At 43.8% G+C, this 16,784-nt stretch overlaps 1 protein-coding gene and 2 non-coding genes across 5 annotated transcripts in view; all 3 read right to left on the bottom strand.

The window, feature by feature from the left end:
- Positions 1 to 752: 752 nt before the first annotated feature.
- The window catches only part of LOC148524088 (histone H2B-like), a 33,319-nt gene continuing 17,287 nt past the window's right edge, over positions 753 to 16,784 (bottom strand). Inside the window, exons 4-6 of one of the 3 annotated variants that reach the window (XM_088472376.1) lie at positions 16,140 to 16,782; positions 1,449 to 1,588; positions 753 to 1,100 (exon numbers count right to left, since the gene is read on the bottom strand). In XM_088472376.1, the coding sequence (XP_088328502.1) occupies positions 867 to 1,100; positions 1,449 to 1,580 (366 nt within the window). In that variant the 5' untranslated portion in view covers positions 1,581 to 1,588; positions 16,140 to 16,782 and the 3' untranslated portion in view covers positions 753 to 866. Of the gene's footprint in view, positions 1,101 to 1,448; positions 1,589 to 6,374; positions 6,442 to 16,139; positions 16,783 to 16,784 lie in introns of those variants that run through there. The other 2 variants (XM_088472377.1, XM_088472375.1) reach the window with 2 other exon arrangements.
- Positions 15,943 to 16,054, bottom strand: LOC148524091 (small nucleolar RNA SNORD89). Its single transcript, XR_015878405.1, has one exon. It is a non-coding gene; the product is annotated as a small nucleolar RNA SNORD89 (small nucleolar RNA).
- Positions 16,462 to 16,575, bottom strand: LOC148524090 (small nucleolar RNA SNORD89). Its single transcript, XR_015878404.1, has one exon. It is a non-coding gene; the product is annotated as a small nucleolar RNA SNORD89 (small nucleolar RNA).

Below are 16,784 nucleotides of genomic sequence, written 5' to 3'. Positions count from 1 at the left end.
ATTGGTGCCAGGCTGCAGACCAGCAGCATTTTGAATTCGGTGCTGGCCACAAGCCCAGCTCCCATACCAGCCAGTCAGGAGCAGGCACTCCACGAGCTGCAATGGGCTCATGGCCAATGCAAAATTCAAAGTGCCGCAGCTTTCTCTGTCTGGCTGCCAGTCCCCAACTTAGTGCCAATCCATACCTCCCCAGATTTCCCTGCACCTTCTTCCCTACCCCCAATATGTCCAGCCCTCCCAGTCCTGCACTTCCCCTTACTCTAGCCCTCCCTGCCCTGTGACCCTCCAGTTGCTGCCCCCTCATATTCAGACATTATGTATATTGCCCCCAATACCTACCTTTCCACTGTGACCTTAAGCCACTTTTCCCCCTCTCGCTCTGTCCCTCATCCCACCTTGCCTTTTTATCTTCCACTTCTCCCTTAATCACTTACCATCTTCCTCCTTTCTGCTGAAGGCGATTGAGTCCTGCTGGCAGATGATGGAATCCAAGCATGGCAGGCAAGCCCAATCTTCTGATTTAAATAGATTAGCCAGCAATAGAAGCATTAGAGGGATAAGACCCTACAGCAGTATTTGCCAGTTTTCACCAAGCAAAAGTGCTATGGTGGTACTTGTATCACCATAACACCTATTTTATGTGGATCAGGCTTTATGACCTAACAGATCCACCTCCTGACATGTCACTGTCATGATCCTAACATTAAGTGTGTTATGGAAGTAGATCAATTTCTAGATTAAAGAGATACTGCTCAAGTTACTAAAAATATTTATTAAGTTTATACAATGAAAACAAAAACATTACATTGGCCCATTGCCTAATGAAGCACTAAAACAGTTCTTGCAAGCAGCATTTACTAGCTGTGCTATGACAGATTAGCCACAAGATCAGAGCATGGTCCATCTCTCACTGGATGCTCCTGGCATCTTGCTGGGTACAGTTCTGCCAGAGCGGAGCAGATCTCCTTTCTTGTTATGATGTTTCTGCGTCTGCAGTGTGAGAGTCGTGCAGCTTCTGCCGCTATCAGCCCAAAACCATCACTGCCAATATTTGGTCTTTTCAGGAGGTCCAGGGTCCAATGGTTCTGGCTCTGCCAGACCTAGGACAGAGGTATAAGGACCAATTACAATACTTAAATACAGTTATGTTCATTTTTCAAACACCATTAGATTGCAAAAATAGAGACCAATATTCAACAAGTGCAGAGTGCTATTAAAAAAAAAAAAGTCTAAATACTGTATTGTAGGTCTGAGACATTTGCAAAGTGAACATACTCCCTTTGCATACACTAGAAATACTAATAATGCAATGGTTTGTTTTTCATGATCAGGTCTCGTAGTGGAGTAACCAAGCAGCAAGTTCTTTCATTACTTTATAACTTAATACACAAGAGTCAGTAGTTTAAAAATAAATAAATAAATAAATAATAATATCTATCGAACCATACCTGGCTTAAGACTCTAACAAGGTACTTCTCATAGGACTTTTTAGATTTCTCTATTCCATTCTTCAAATTAAGCCAGGTCCTCTGTTTGGGATGGACAGTTTTGCTTTTCTTCATCACTGCAACAGGCTTCATTCTAGGCTCTGAAACAAGACATGAGCAACCAGACTTACTAACCATTTATTATACCAGTAGCAGACAGTATTGGAGGCCAAACTCATACACTCTGAAGACCTCATGCAGCCCCTGATTCCATTAAGTAATACACAATGATTTTTTTAGATACATTGTTATAGGTGTATGATGTATCATCAGCACTGGAGGTCTCCTCTATTGCTCTGTTATGGAACCACCATACCCCTTCAAAAATATATGCGAGCACATTCAGTAGCAGACAGTCATAACAGCAGGTCTCCTTTTAGGGATAGGTTAAAAATCTTTAAAAAACTTGGAAGTTATAGTCAGTTAGGATCTATGATCCAAAAAGACAATTGCATGATCATTTCTGGTGTTAAATGTCACCAGCACTACATTTCAGTCAATCTAAAGAAGTTCTACCATTTACCCAAGACCTTCCCCCAGGTTTCAAGCTTCACAGACAAATGTTCAGTCATTCACATCAGTATTGGCCCCATTAGAGTTTATAGTATACATATTCTAACACATAGGAAGCCTAGCTTTACCCCCTGTATGCCCCTATCACACGGGGCCAAAGACTAACCTTGTCAGACCCCCCCCCCTGAACCTTCCCAGTGTGTAGCAACAGTTGGCTTGCTTGAAAACATACTGTCAGTGTAAGAAAACTTTAATCCCGTTGCATTAAAGTGCCAGAACACACTGCGTTTATTATTGTTCAAAGACGGCACTGGAGTGCACTCTTCTCTATGCTGCATTGAAGCTGGCTAGCCACCTTTACCAAGATGGCCTCCAGAACATGTTACGTCACATGCACAACCCTGTGCCATCTGTGTAATGATTACTGCACAGATTCCTGCAGGGTGTGAGTACTGCCATCTCTTTTCACGTACCACTTCATGTATTACCACTGTTACATTGACACAAATATGTGTTCTAGGGGTATACAATCGGGAAACCGGCTGCCTTAATACCAGCAGCCGGCTTCCCGACTCATATCCCGGCGAGGGTGAAATGCCGGGTGTCTAGATGTAGACGCCTGACACTTCCCCAACGCCAGGAGACAGAAACCCGATCGAAGGGATGTCGGGCGCCGCGAGCAGACAGCCGCGGGGGGAGGGTTAGGCACCAAGTGACAGCCATATAATGCAAAGAGCATTAGTTCACATCTTATAATGCAGAATATATTTGATAGCCTTACAATATCAATACCTAGTCAATATTAAACCCTGCTTAAAAGTCATTAACTACTTTAGAGTCATTGTCACAACCTCCATTAACTTTAGACCCCCTGTAAAATCAATTCAATACACTCTTTGCAGCAGTTTCTCTGCCTTCATGGGAAGCCGCTCTGCAACATGGAATAATCCATGTGAGCCTGCTTGAGAGCCTGGGCCTCTTACAAGCAGGGCTGGACTGACCATTTGGCACTTCCAGCAGATGCCAGATGGGCCAAATAAAAGCTTTAGCTGAGCAATGGAGCAGCTAGGCTGTCATGCAGAGTGACGGGACACTGCTAGGCCATGCCCCTATAATGTGGCCACACCCCAATCTGGTACACCAACAGTGCCTGGGGCACAAATCAGCTCCCAGTCTGTTGCTGCTTACAAGTGTACATGTACTCACATTTAATAGTCCCCCATCTCTGCAAACTTAAGGTGAGTACACACTGGGCGATTAAAGTGGATGACTGAACGATAACAATATTGTTCAGTCATCCACTTTATCGTCCATTTTTAACATCAAAAAGATGAACGATAACGGCGTGAGTTCCCGCGGGTCGTTTGTCATTATCGTTCATCAAGTAAACATGCAGGCCAACCTGACGATGTCGTTCAGGTTGGTGCATTTTGGGGAATGGAGGAGAGAGCCCGGCGCTGAATGATATTGTTAATGATATCGTTCAGCGGGTGTGCTCAATGTCATGAACGACATTGAGCGCACCCTGCCAGGCACCCCTCAGGGAGCATATAGTCTAGTGTGTACGCTCCTTTAGACCTGCAATTATTTATTAGCCTCTAAGCCACCCGGCATTATTTAGCTGGACACCACCTTTACACCTTTTAAATTAAATTGCCCCAACCAATAAATTAATATCCCTTACAATTAAATAGCCCATTACCCCCCACCCCCACATAGGGTGGACATGGGAAGCCCAGCATTGAATGGTTGCCAGGCTTCTAAAATTAAATCCAGTTATGCCAATCAGCCATTGCAAGCATTCAATAGTATAACCATTGCAACGGTTATACCTTTGCATATGCACATTTTATCCCAACCTCTTTTCTTGGATGCGAGACATTGCACATGCCCAGAGGAACAGACCCTGTGTCACAGAACTGTGGGGATGTCCGCAGCACGCTCACATGCTAGGCTGCCCCCAGCCTCCCCCTACACTGAATAGATGCCAGAAGCATGCGCACAGCATCTGTTCTCCTGCTGCAGGTAGCATTGAAAGGAACAGAAAAAAAAATGAAATACAAAAAACATTAACAGCATTCAGCACCCCACCTCCAGATTCTGACTTCTACTATACTCATTGAAATAGCAATCAGCAGCTTCTGATATTTGTGCTGCTTTACATCAGGAATATGATAGAAGCTGTTGTGATTATGTAAAGTCATGTAAATCTTTCAATTGTTAAACAGTTCAAACCTCACAAGCTGGAAAAAAAAGTCTTTCCTTTACTAATGCAGGGGCAGAATTTTCTCTTTGAAGAGGAGTTTACATCGGTGCTTGGTACTAGCAGACAACAGTTCTTATAAATGGCCATCAACCATTGATCTATGGCATAAAGCAAGTTTTTTGTCATCAATGGTGCAGAAGTAGTGCCACACCATCGATGTAGGCACACAATGTTGAGAAAACAATGAAAGCCCATACAGCTTTCAGCCATCAATGGCCAAGTAATTGATGGTTGTGGTACAGCCTCCAATGAGCCTCACTAGTTTTTCTCTTTGCTCCCTTAGGGGTCTATTTATCTCCTTTTTCCGTGAATGGAGATGAAGAATGAGCCAATTAGCTTGTAACTGCCATGTCACAGACGGTTTGAAAAATTGCAGTTAGGACCTGGTTGACTGCTACTTTAACTCCAGCCAAATCTTAGTAAATAGACTCCTTAGGGGGTTGACACATCAAGCAGTGAAACTGAAGGGGACCAGTGGAGAAGTTGCCCATAGCAACCAATCAAGTACATTCTATAAAATGATAGCTAGCCGATTGGTTGCTATGGGTAACTTCACTCTACACTGCTTGATACATTAACCCTTAAGTCTGGGCCTGGCTCTCCTCACTAGCTGCACTCTGTAGAAGAGTCAAGTACAATGACAGCAACCTCTACAACAAGCACTACAGATGGTCTGGGTTCCGTCCCCACAGTTAGGGGCGGGGCTCCGATGTAGAGAATTTCCACAGCAGGCTAGTCCAACACAATAACCGATGAGCCACACCACTGTTTCAGCACATCCTCCCACTGCTATTCAACTCCTAGCTCCAGTTCCCCTGCTAGCACCCCCATTTCCTTCAATAAAGGAAAAGCAGCTCCTTCTGCTGAAGAAATGTTAATTGTACCCATCACAGAGGGGCACCACTCAGTTTGAAAAATTATTTGCTGATACTTCTCTCTGCAAGGCTCAATATAGGTTTCCTTTATGAAGAAGAGCACATGCTTGGTTGCCTGGAGTTCCTTCATGCAGATGGCAGCAATCACACAGCTAAGGTAGAGCTGCACCCCATGGCCATCACCAACAGTGAGAAAACATCCCACATGAGGAGCAAGTTATGCCCATACAAAATCCACCTGCTGCTCATGGGCCCATTTCTGAGGGGTGGCCTAGAGAATATTTAGCACCATCTGCCCAATTGATTTTGCTCTACTGGTTGTCCTACGGTATTTTGACATCAAGGCCTGAAACTGCAGTCCCAACAGCCCATTAATCCAGTCTTGGCCAGGTATGGCTAATATTATCCAGAGATGGGTTAGCAAGCAGTTAGACCTCAGAGGATGGTGGTCTAAAGCTGGCCACACACTAGACCAATTTTCATCCAACTAGTTGATTGGTTGGAATGAAAATCTGGTAACAGATGGAGTAAATGATGATCAGCAATTTGCTCCTAAATGCCAGAAAACAGATGAAAATGGTAGTCAGACAATTTTATTAAGTGTTTGACCTAAGCAATTTGTTCTAACAGTTTTCGTCCATTTTCCAGCATTTGGGAGCAAATTGTTGATTGACATTTGCTTTCATACATTACCAGATTTTCATTCCAACCAACCAACTAGTTGGATGGTTGGACAGAAAATCTTACAGTGTATGGCCAGCATAAGTTGGTCTAGTGTGTGGCCAGCTTTAGTCTGCAAAAGCACAGTAGTCAGTGGCACTGAGCAGGATACTAGAAAATTCTTATTTCTCCAGTGTCAGCCCTGTTATATTAAGAAGCAGAAATAACTCCTTTCTTCAGCAAAACAGATATATAGAAGTTTGAGGACACCCACATACCAGAAGATACTGGTTAACAACTCTACAGATGGTGCTCTGGGAAGTATAAATGAGTTAAAGTATCAGTTATAAAATGTTGTACAGAAACACAACATTTATGTTAGAAGAAATTCATATTAACTTTTGTAATAGTTTACAGATTTAGGATCTCAAACAGCATCAATGATTAACAGAGTAAAATATACTATGCATCCACCAAATAATGGGACCAGGCATAGGTTACATATTAACTGCAATAATCCTGCTCCCGAACAACCACATTACCAGTACAAGCCTCCACAACCCAGCTTCTTACCTGATACTCTGCCTCCTAACTACACAGTAACTGCAGTATAGCCTCACTTCTCAGTATGAAATTGTGCTACTCAGGTGATTTATATCCATTAGTCCAGGGACCACACCCTGCAGTCTTGTGTCAACTGGTTCACCTGGTTCTGCTATTCAACAGTCCATATACTGTAGTTTAAATATGGCTGATGGCTAGTCATAGTTTTCATTTACTTTATTATTGTATAGTATTATACTGTATATGTTTAGGATTAAGTTGGTCATTAGTCTAAAAATATACTTTTAAAGAAATAATAAAATAGAAGTTTGAAACAAATACCATTCTTGCAATAATGTTGTAACTTAATAGAGGTTTTGGAACTAGTGAGTGGTGGGCCCAAGGGCAAAAATATGCTTTGTGACTCCGCACCCAGCACATATTCAACAATTGGCCTGGTGCTATCATCATTATAAAATAATCTGATTTTTTTTTATTTTTGGCTAATGACTCTGAATTATTGTAGAATCAGGACCAGGACTGATTGAAATGCCAGTTTAAAATTCCAGTTCTATATAATGACATCACACTGTTTAAACAGCTGATTTGGTGCCTAAAGCTGGACGCTACATAGGAGAATGCCTTTGTTTTCAGGACTGTATTAAGTGTATAGGCCCCTGTGAAAATAGCTTGCAACACAAGTGGTTTTGTAATGATTTTAACTGACATTTTCACTCTTGATGTTTAGCCTTTACAAGATAGTAAAATATAGTTACTAATGTAAAACTTATTGGGGAATTCAATTAGCCACGATAACTTGTTGCGTGTTAAGTTATTGCACCTCTTGAGCGATAATTTTGCTTATCGTGCCTTTTGCGCAATTCAGTTGCAAAAGTCGTGATGCTGCATTCGCACGCTAATTCTTGCTGTTTTTTACCCGTGATAAGTTTTTTGGGGTAATCGGGAAATCTGCCAGCACCCCCAAAAATGGAAAGTAATATAGGATAACAGTATAGAAGTATATTATTGGCCCTAATAACAGTTTTTGGGGTATTAAATTGTGTCAAATGATTGTTATATGCATTTCTCTAAAACAGTCAAATAATGATAGAAATCAAGTGTTTTTTTGTGTTAGTTAAATTGGGGGTGCATAAAAATGCCTATAAGTATACATTTGTGTCATTTAAAGACCCTTTTAGAAAACCCACCTGCAATCTTAAAAACACCTGTCCCATTTATATAGCAGGATGCAGTCATATTGCCGGCGGACGGGATGCCGGGTGTCAATATACCAACGCCCGAATCCCGCCGCCCAGCAATATGCTGATATCCCAAAGGAGAACAGGATACCAACGTTGCCATCTCGAACCACTGGAATCCCAATCGTCCGGGGAAGGGGGGGAAGGGGGGGGGGGTTAGGTTTAGCCAGGGAGATTATGGTTAGGCACCACCTGCGGAGGGTTAGGCTAGGGGAGGGGGGGGGTTAGGTTTAGACATCCCTGGAGGGAGATTATGGTTAGGCAGCCCCTGCGGATGGTTAGGGCTAGGCTAGGGGAAGGGGGGTTAGGCACCACTGGAGGGAGGTTACAGTTAGGCAAAACCCCCCAGAAGGGTTAGGTTTAGGGTGCGGGAAGGGGGGCCTGCACCGCACACCTTGCACCCATAATATACTTACCTCTCCGGAGTCCCACGTTGGCGCCAGTGTCTACGCTGTAAATACGTCTGGAAAATGGCCGCCGCGCATTTGCGCATGCACAGTACAGGGAAAATGGCCACGTGGCCATTTTCCCGGTGACCTGCGCATGTGCTATAGGCTCTGGGCACACTCTAGTATAATTGCGGCGCTGGCCGCGCAGCCACTGGACTGAGAGAAAGGGGCCCAGATGGAGACTGCACACGGGCCCCCTCCTCTCTAGAAGCGCCCCAGGGAAGTGGTGATAACCAATTCACGTTAAATGCTATGGAGAATTCGCACCCGCGAAAACCGCAGCTAATAAGATTGCATGATAAATTCACACAATAAGCCATTTTTCACTAAAGAGCGGCTTATTGAGGCTGATCGAATTCCCTGTTTAATTGTATAACAAGCAATGTTGAGTACCATTGTGCCCTTTATGTCCTCCACATGTTGAATATCCCGGCCCTAATCAGTTCTTTTCTAGCTGTACCAATAATCTAATAGTGTATAAATAACAAAACTCACCTTATAGCATCACTACTTCCAGTTGTGGCATTTATAAATTCTATATAGTAAGCAAACAAGAATTATACTCAGGGCTATTGCAGTATTATGCAGATAGAGGCCTTTTACATTGTGAAATATCATCAATCCCAGGCCAGACAGCTCCCCTTTGTGCTGGAGCTGAGACTGTGACTCATTCATTCATAATATGTGTTATTGGGGAGACCCTGCTTCTTCCACTATATAACTCCAAGTCTGTGTCCTACTGCTGCCTCCATTCCCCTCTGAAAACCATGACATTGTCCCTGTCACATACAGCCCTGCCCTCACTTACACAATCACTCATCTCCTGATATACTCTGTCCTGCTGGGGGCCATTCTCCTTCCATTATATAACTCTAAGGGCCTGATTCAGAGTTGGGAATAGAGTGAGATATCACTCTCAACTGTGAACCTGAACAAACCATATTGGAATGCAAGGGGTGTAAATACATACATTTTTTTACATGTGGGGTAAATACTGGCTGATTTTGCATGTAGCCCACAAATACTGCACAGCTTTATTATTACTCTACAATTTAGATGTCAGTTTGGAAACACTCCTCCCAAATCTAAATCTCTCTGCACATTTTAAATCTGCCCCACCTGCAATGCAGCATGGTTTCACCCAGATGATCAGTTGAGAGAGATATCTCTCTCTCTATTCCCAACTCTGAATCAGGTCCTAAGCCAGTGGCTTCCTGTTGTCTCCACTACAATCCACACATGATGATAAAGACACTGGCCCTCATTCAGAGGCGGTCGCAAGAAGCGACCGCTCGCTCTGAATGAGGGCGGCCGCTTGAATTTTCTAGTGCGGCCTCCTGGACGCTAGCTAAGCTGTGGGACACCACCCACAGCTTTAGCGACCGGCCAGGTTGATGGTCGCGATGGTCAAGACTAAGGTTGGGTCTCGGCAACCGCAAGCCCCAGGGAGCTTCCTGCTTTGATCGACCAGGAAGCTCCCCACTGACATCACTACTGATGTCAATGCGGCCGCCCACAAAACGGCAGGCGTTCCTTAAGGAACGCCACCGTTTGTAAAGCCACCCACCCGCCATGCCTACAAAACGGAGATTCTCTCGCTCCGGGGCTTGCGCGTGCGCAGGGCCTAAACATCGACCCGGCTGCGAGCGTTTTGCGCTTGCAACCGGGTCTGAATGAGGGCCTCTGTCCTTGACAATTTTAAAGAGACAGAGAGAGAGACAGCGCAGGAACTGGGAAACTGGAGACAGCAGCAGCCAGGGGAATTTATGGTGGGCCCCTCTGTCACCCCCCTCCTCTAAATAATCAGGTTCCAGACCGCAAATTATAGATTGTTACTGTACTAGACGGTCAGTTTATTGGTGGAGCAGGACCAATGATCAGCATGGGGGCTTGTTTCCCTTCTATAGAAACTACACCAAGACTTGCCTAATAGTGAGCTATGCATTTGTGGTGGCTGGCCACACCCACACTGGTGGAAGACCACTCGTCTTGGGCTCATGCCACTGCATTCCCCCAGTGGGCCCTTCTTGTCCCAGTCTGACACTGCGAGCAGCCTGAGTGAGAGTAAAAGCCTGGGACACATGGGCATTGTAGTGTGCATCAGAGGCATGTGTAAGTGTGACAGTGTGCACTAATAGCTAGGGATGTGCGCCTTCACCCGAGTTTGGGTTTTGGATCTGGATTTGCAAAATCGTCCTTGCATGTTCTGGTTTTGGATCTGGATTTTCTTTCAAAAATTTATAAAAACTGCTAAAATCACACGTGGCAGTTCAACACCCAACATGGCACATAAGGAAACATGTTTCGTGAATCAAGAGGCCTGAGGGAGATGGCATATGTATGTAGTTAAAGGCAGGGAAAGGAAGGGTTGATTCCTAGTAAATTTAAATTTTTTTTATTCCAAAGCAAATTTATAAGGGAGGAGGAGAGAGCATGGGTGAACAATAATGTCCCATGTTTTGCCCACAAAATCAACTTGGTGGTTCAGAATATTTTTGAAACTTAAAGGGGCAAGCAGGAAATGCTTTCTGTGGCCATAAACATTTCTGGACATTTTTCGGCATTCAGCAACTGCATGTCAAAGATTGCAGCAGCTGTGACAGTTCAATTTCCAATATGGCCCATCAAGAAACAAATGTTTTTATTATTCAAGAGGCCTGAGAGAGTTGGAGTATGTATGTATTTGAAGGCAGGGAAAGGAATACAAGCCTGCACAGATCTCAGGGATCTGTGCAGGCTTGCAAACCTCTGCAGGATTGTGACAGGATCACGGTGGTATAAGGTTTTAAAACCACTGGGAGTGATGGCGGGTTCTATTTAAAAAATCAAAGGTACCTTTAGCAAATATTGTTTTTTAGCTTTGAAACCATTGTCAATCGTTGAAGGTTTCAGCAGGCTCTAAATGATGACAAACCTGCTAAATCTTGCAAAAATGTAGTAAGCCCTTTTCATAGACTTTGGTGCTTTTATGGATATGCAGTGGTATACCATGTGGTAAAACAAGTGTTTTTAAATATTCACTTTCTTTGCATGGGCATTATTTTACGCATTATAAACACTTGCCCTATTAAATAGGTTTATGTCACACATTCACACACATAATAGGGACAATTGAAACATACTGGATTAAAAAATAAAAAACAACTCGGTCATCGGGTTTTGTAAGATCACATTATTTTGTGGGTAAACACCCAGTTGGCTCTTATGTAATCCTTGATTGAATTGGAGTATGGGTAGAAGAATGTCCACTTGCTGGCTGCTGTAGGTTAATGGCTATAAATTGTCCAACACTGATTACCTTCCAACAATAGACATGTACAAGCTAACAAATCAGTCAAGTTTCTGAAGGTGAAAACATGACAGACTAAGGGGTACACGTACTAAAGTAAGAGTTTTAGAAGTGGAGAGGTTGCCCATAGCAACCAATGAGTATTCTGGTGCCGGTATTCTAAGCGCCAGAAACCCCTTTGCTAGGATTTTGACTGGATCCATTTGTGTTCCTAATCTTTAAAATTCCAACCTTTGAGTAATTTTTTTTTTTTCGAAAAGTAATTTCCCACATCCCTCGCTTGCCTTATCCTAATTGTGTGCTCACACACCTGGTAACTCCTCTTCTGTGCTGCTGGGATACTTGATGAAATCTGCATAAAGAAGACCATGATGGCTTCACTATTGTCATTATACTGCTTCAGTGACCGGAGCAGGAGGCAGACAGGGATCTGTTTGAAGGTTACGTACAAGTTGAATCCCCATGAATTAATTATAAACTCAGAGTATGAAGTTGCAGGGGAATGAATGTCACAAGTAATTTAATTCTCTTTTCTTTATAACCCACCCATCTGCTTGGACTAGTCCATTGTACAGTACACAATGGTGTATTTATAATGGGTGTGGACAAGTGGGGCTCATGCCACACATCCTGCACCCATAGCAGACATTTTCATGGTGATTTGCAATTGCGCACTTAGTGTCCACCAGGAATAAGGCACAGTCGCCATTTTCCTGGAGACCTTAGCACATGCAATAGACCAGCATTTACTATGCTGCCATTGTGGGAGGAGGAGGGGGCCCACAAGGGCACTCTGCTCTCTTAAACCGCCTGACAGTACTTCTAAATATTTCTTCCTCATTGTTGGGATTACTTTTTTTAATCCCTAACTATATCTATAGTTATGTTCCTGAACAGGGATGTATTAAAGTTCAAGGTGGTTTGGGTGCTGCAGTACCCCCACTACACACCCTACCATTACCAGCGAGACCCACCTCCTACAGTGATATTCAGGAAGACTGCACATGCATTCAAGGCAGACTTCCCTACTTCCTGGCTGCCCTCTCTGGGCAGGGGCAACTACGTCCACCCCACAGCAGAAGGGTGTGGTATAGCAATGATTAGGCAGTGCAGGGGGCGTTGTGGCCCCATCCCCACTGTACAGAGGTACTGCAAAGTGGGGCTATGATTACGAATCAGGTCATCACCTGCTAGGACTGCCCACTTTTGTTTGGGAAGTGTGTAGCCATGGGAGGGGTTTGCTGGCAGCAACAGGTGTGGTGTAGCAGCCGCTGGTTCTCGGAGCCCTACTTACTCTTCCAGGTGACGATTTTCGGGAGACACACGACCATTTTGGGAGCGTAGGCAAGTATGATGCAAGGTAGCAAAGTCTCTGGTACAGGGCCGGAGTCTTTGCTTTAACTGTGTGCCACCATGTTTTTAAAGATACCACTTGAGGCGTGACCCACTTGCTAGCACCAGTTAGGTAACATCTGGATGCAGGGTGTGCAGTGTACCCATTATAGATATGCCCATTTCCCAGCAATTGCCAAACCTTGCCAGTATACCCGTTGTAGACTTGTGCCCCATTAAACCAAGCACCTCCGGGCAATCAGTGTCAAACCAGCAATGACTGAATTTGATCCTATTATGAAATGGAATATTAGGACACCTAGGTCTTCTCAACACAAATATTTTTCAGCTGTAATTGTTTCTCACTGAACAAAGATTAGAATGATATGAGTACTATGCTATGTTTTCTCAGTTGAGCCATTATCAGCTGTCGGCGCATGTGTCAGAGTCACATAGTCCTGCTACCAAGATGCCATCTGCATCTCAGTTCCTGTGACTATAGACTCACGCAGGACTGCTAACATTGCATGATCTGCAACTGATGCTGGAGCTTTGTATGCAGATGCTTGGATTTGAAAAGATGTCACTGGGTGTCTCAACACATCTACCGGCGGCTGTGACATTTGCACCATTTCCTCGGTGCAGCGGCAATATCATATCTCTGAATCAGGCCCAATTACTGAAGATAAGGAAAGAGACTCTCTGGTATCTCCAACCGATAAGATTTCTCACCATCAATAAAAAGTTTAACCCAGAAAAGTCAGAGATGGTAAGTGCTGCATTTAGGAAGTTGCAATGGGGGACTGCAAGAGCCAGAAGAGCTGTGCACATTTCACTGTGACCCTTCTCCAGCAGCTTTAGGCGGCCAGTGAAATAGAGAAACCCCCTCACACTATATAACTGTTCAGAAATAAATGTAATCGCTATGGGGGAATATTTATTAATTGCATCCAGTCCCTAATTATCCATACTTAATTGAATCTACCCTTTGAAATTAGTGCCTGACCACATTGACTGAATTTAAAGCTATTATGTTTGATGGCTATATCCAGTTGCTCAGCAACAGAATTAGATTTACAAATTATAGTCAAAGTAACTAAAGAAGTGCATTCCCCAACACATTCATATATAGACATAAAGATTTGTCATAATCAGTTTTGAAGTATTTGTGGAAACATTGTAACTACCATAAAAGCAGACACCAGTTACTCAAAAGATCACTTAGTTGTACAAAATTTTTTTTTTATTTAAGAGAAAGTGTGCATGTGCATTAATGTTTCTATATTTGCCTACAACATAGGGAAACTTCTATTTGCTCTGGGGCCATAGCATAACATGGTTCATTCAGGTCACAGTGCACAACGTATCATATAAAGGACAGTCACAGAATAAGGTTATCGGCACTGCTTAAGATGGTCTTTACAAAAACATAGCTAATTTTACACCACATTATTTTCATATACACTGCTCAAAAAAAAAAAAAAGGGAAGACTAAAATAACACATCCTAGATCTGAATGAAATATTCTTATTAAATACTTTGTTCTTTACATAGTTGAATGTGCAGACACCAAAATTATGATTGGAAATCAAATTTATTAACCCATGGAGGTCTGGTTTTGGAGCCACACTCAAAATTAAAGTGGAAAAAAAACACACTACAGGCTGCTCCAACTTTGATATAATGTCCTTAAAACAAGTCAAACTTAGGCTCAGTAGTGTGTGTGTGGCCTCCACGTGCCTGTATGACCGCCTTACACCACCTTGGCATGCTCCTGATGAGGTGGCGGATGGACTCCTGAAGGATCTCCTCCCAGACCTGGACTAACTCCTGGACAGTCTGTGGTGCAACATGGCATTGGTGGATGGAGCAAGACATGACGTCCCAGATGTGCTCAATTGGATTCAGGTCTGGGGAATGGGCGGGCCAGTCCATAGCATCAATGCCTTAGTCTTGCAGGAACTGCTCACACACTCGAGCCACATGAGGTCTAGCATTGTGTTGCATTAGGAGGAACCCAGAGCCAACCGCACCAGCATATGGTCTCACAAGGGGTCTGAGGATCTCATCTCGGTACCTAATGGCAGTCAGGCTACCTCTAGCGAGCACATGGAGGGCTGTGCAGCCCCTCAAAGAAATGCCACCCCACACCATTACTGACCCACTGCCAAACCAGTCATGCTGGAGAATGTTGCAGGCAGCAGAACATTCTCCTTGATGTCTCCAGACTCTTTCACATATGCTCAGTGTGAACCTGCTTTCATCTGTGAAGAGCACAGGGCACCAGTGGCAAATTTGCCAATCTTGGTGTTCTCTGGCAAATGCCAAACGTCCTGCACAGTGTTGGGCTGTAAGCACAACCCCCACCTGTGGACGTGAGGCCCTCATGGAGTCTGTTTCTGACTGTTTGAGCAGACATGCACATTTGTGGCCTGCTGGAGGTCATTTTGCAGGGCTCCTCCTGTTCCTTCTTGCACAAAGGCGGAGGTAGCGGTCCCGCTGCTGGGTTGTTGCCCTCCTACGGCCTCCTCCACATCTCCTGATGTACTGGCCTGTCTCTTGGTACCGCCTCCATGCTCTGGACACTACACTGACAGACACAGCAAACCTTCTTGCCACAGCTCCCATTGATGGGCCATCCTGGATGAGTTGCACTATCTGAGCCACTTGTGTGGGTTGTAGACTCCATCTCATGCTACCACTAGAGTGAAAGCACCACCAGCATTCAGAAGTGGCCAAAAAGCATAGGACCTGAGAAGTGGTCACCACCTGCAGAACTCCTTTATTGGGGGTGTCCTGCTAATTGCCTATAATTTCCACCTGTTGTCTAATCCATTTGCATAACAGCATGTGAAATTGATTGTCAATCAATGTTGCTTCCTAAGTGGACAGTTTGATTTTACAGAAGTATGAATGACTTGGAGTTACATTGTGTTGTTTAAGTGTTCCCTGTATTTTTTTTGAGCAGTGTATTTTTAAAGGAAAATTCTTTACAATCATATTGAACCACTATAACATTGGCACTTCCCATGGGATAAGTTCTTATTGCTGCACATGCCACCAGTGAATATTTTGTGGGCAGGTTCTCAAAGTCAGGCCGATCTGTAGCTATGTCTTCCAGAGAAGACTTTACCATGAAGATTCAGGAATTAGCAGCATCTAAGTCAGACTGGAATCCACATCGCAGCACCTAATCTGGCAGGATAAATACCAAGATGTTAGCTCTTATTGCAGCAATTAATGTTTCATAGCAAAATTAAGTGGGTCATGCTGAGGTCAGTTTAATTTTCGCTTCAAGGATTTTTTTCATTATGCCACCCATAGAGAGAAATCTGCTCAGGGGGCACTGTAATTCGGCCTTTTCTGTCATCATTCCTCAGCCATTCTGTGGCTGTAACCTTGAATACTACAATCAAGGCCCCATACTGTGGGAGAGAAATACATACATCAGCCACAATCCCCTTACCAGCAGATCACTTCACAGCAGGTCAGTACGGTTTTCGACAAGGGTCCAGCATCACCTGATAAAAGAAGCAGACATGAACAGTGTGTACTAGAATATAGAGCTCACTAGAGCAGGTCTCAGGCTGTCACTATACAGTAGTTTTAGAACTACTTCCATTACAGGTACATAGCAGAGCTGCACATATGAACACCTACAAGTTTCTTATTTCTACAAGAAAGAATATGGATGCACTACTGGTTATTTTTTTTTAACTACAAAAAAAAAAATATATATGGTAGTCAGAGGTTAGGAGGAACTATAACGGAGAACGAGCCTGGAGACTGCAAAGGTCAGTTATTGTTTCGCTTCAAGGGGATTTGTCATTGCACCTCCCTGTAGAGAGTAAACTGCTCAGGGAGACACTGCAATTCGGCCTTTTATGTCATCATTCCAGAGCAAGTTCCAGGTTCTCCACAGTCATAGAACCCAAGTGAGTAACAGGCACTGTGTTCCAGCTACCAAGGCCACAGCTTTTCAGGAAAGTCATACCATACAATGGAAGTTTAGTGATGCACAGTAATACTATAAGTAGTAACACAGAACAGCTCACATATGGAGTGCTCCATTCACAGCAACATCTCCTGAGCGCAGAGACCAGATTTCACT

This window comes from Taudactylus pleione, unplaced genomic scaffold (assembly GCF_031769625.1).
Source record: "Taudactylus pleione unplaced genomic scaffold, aTauple2 ptg000122l, whole genome shotgun sequence".
Taxonomy (NCBI): Eukaryota; Metazoa; Chordata; class Amphibia; order Anura; family Myobatrachidae; genus Taudactylus; species Taudactylus pleione.
This window is presented reverse-complemented; position numbering and strand designations above follow the sequence as displayed.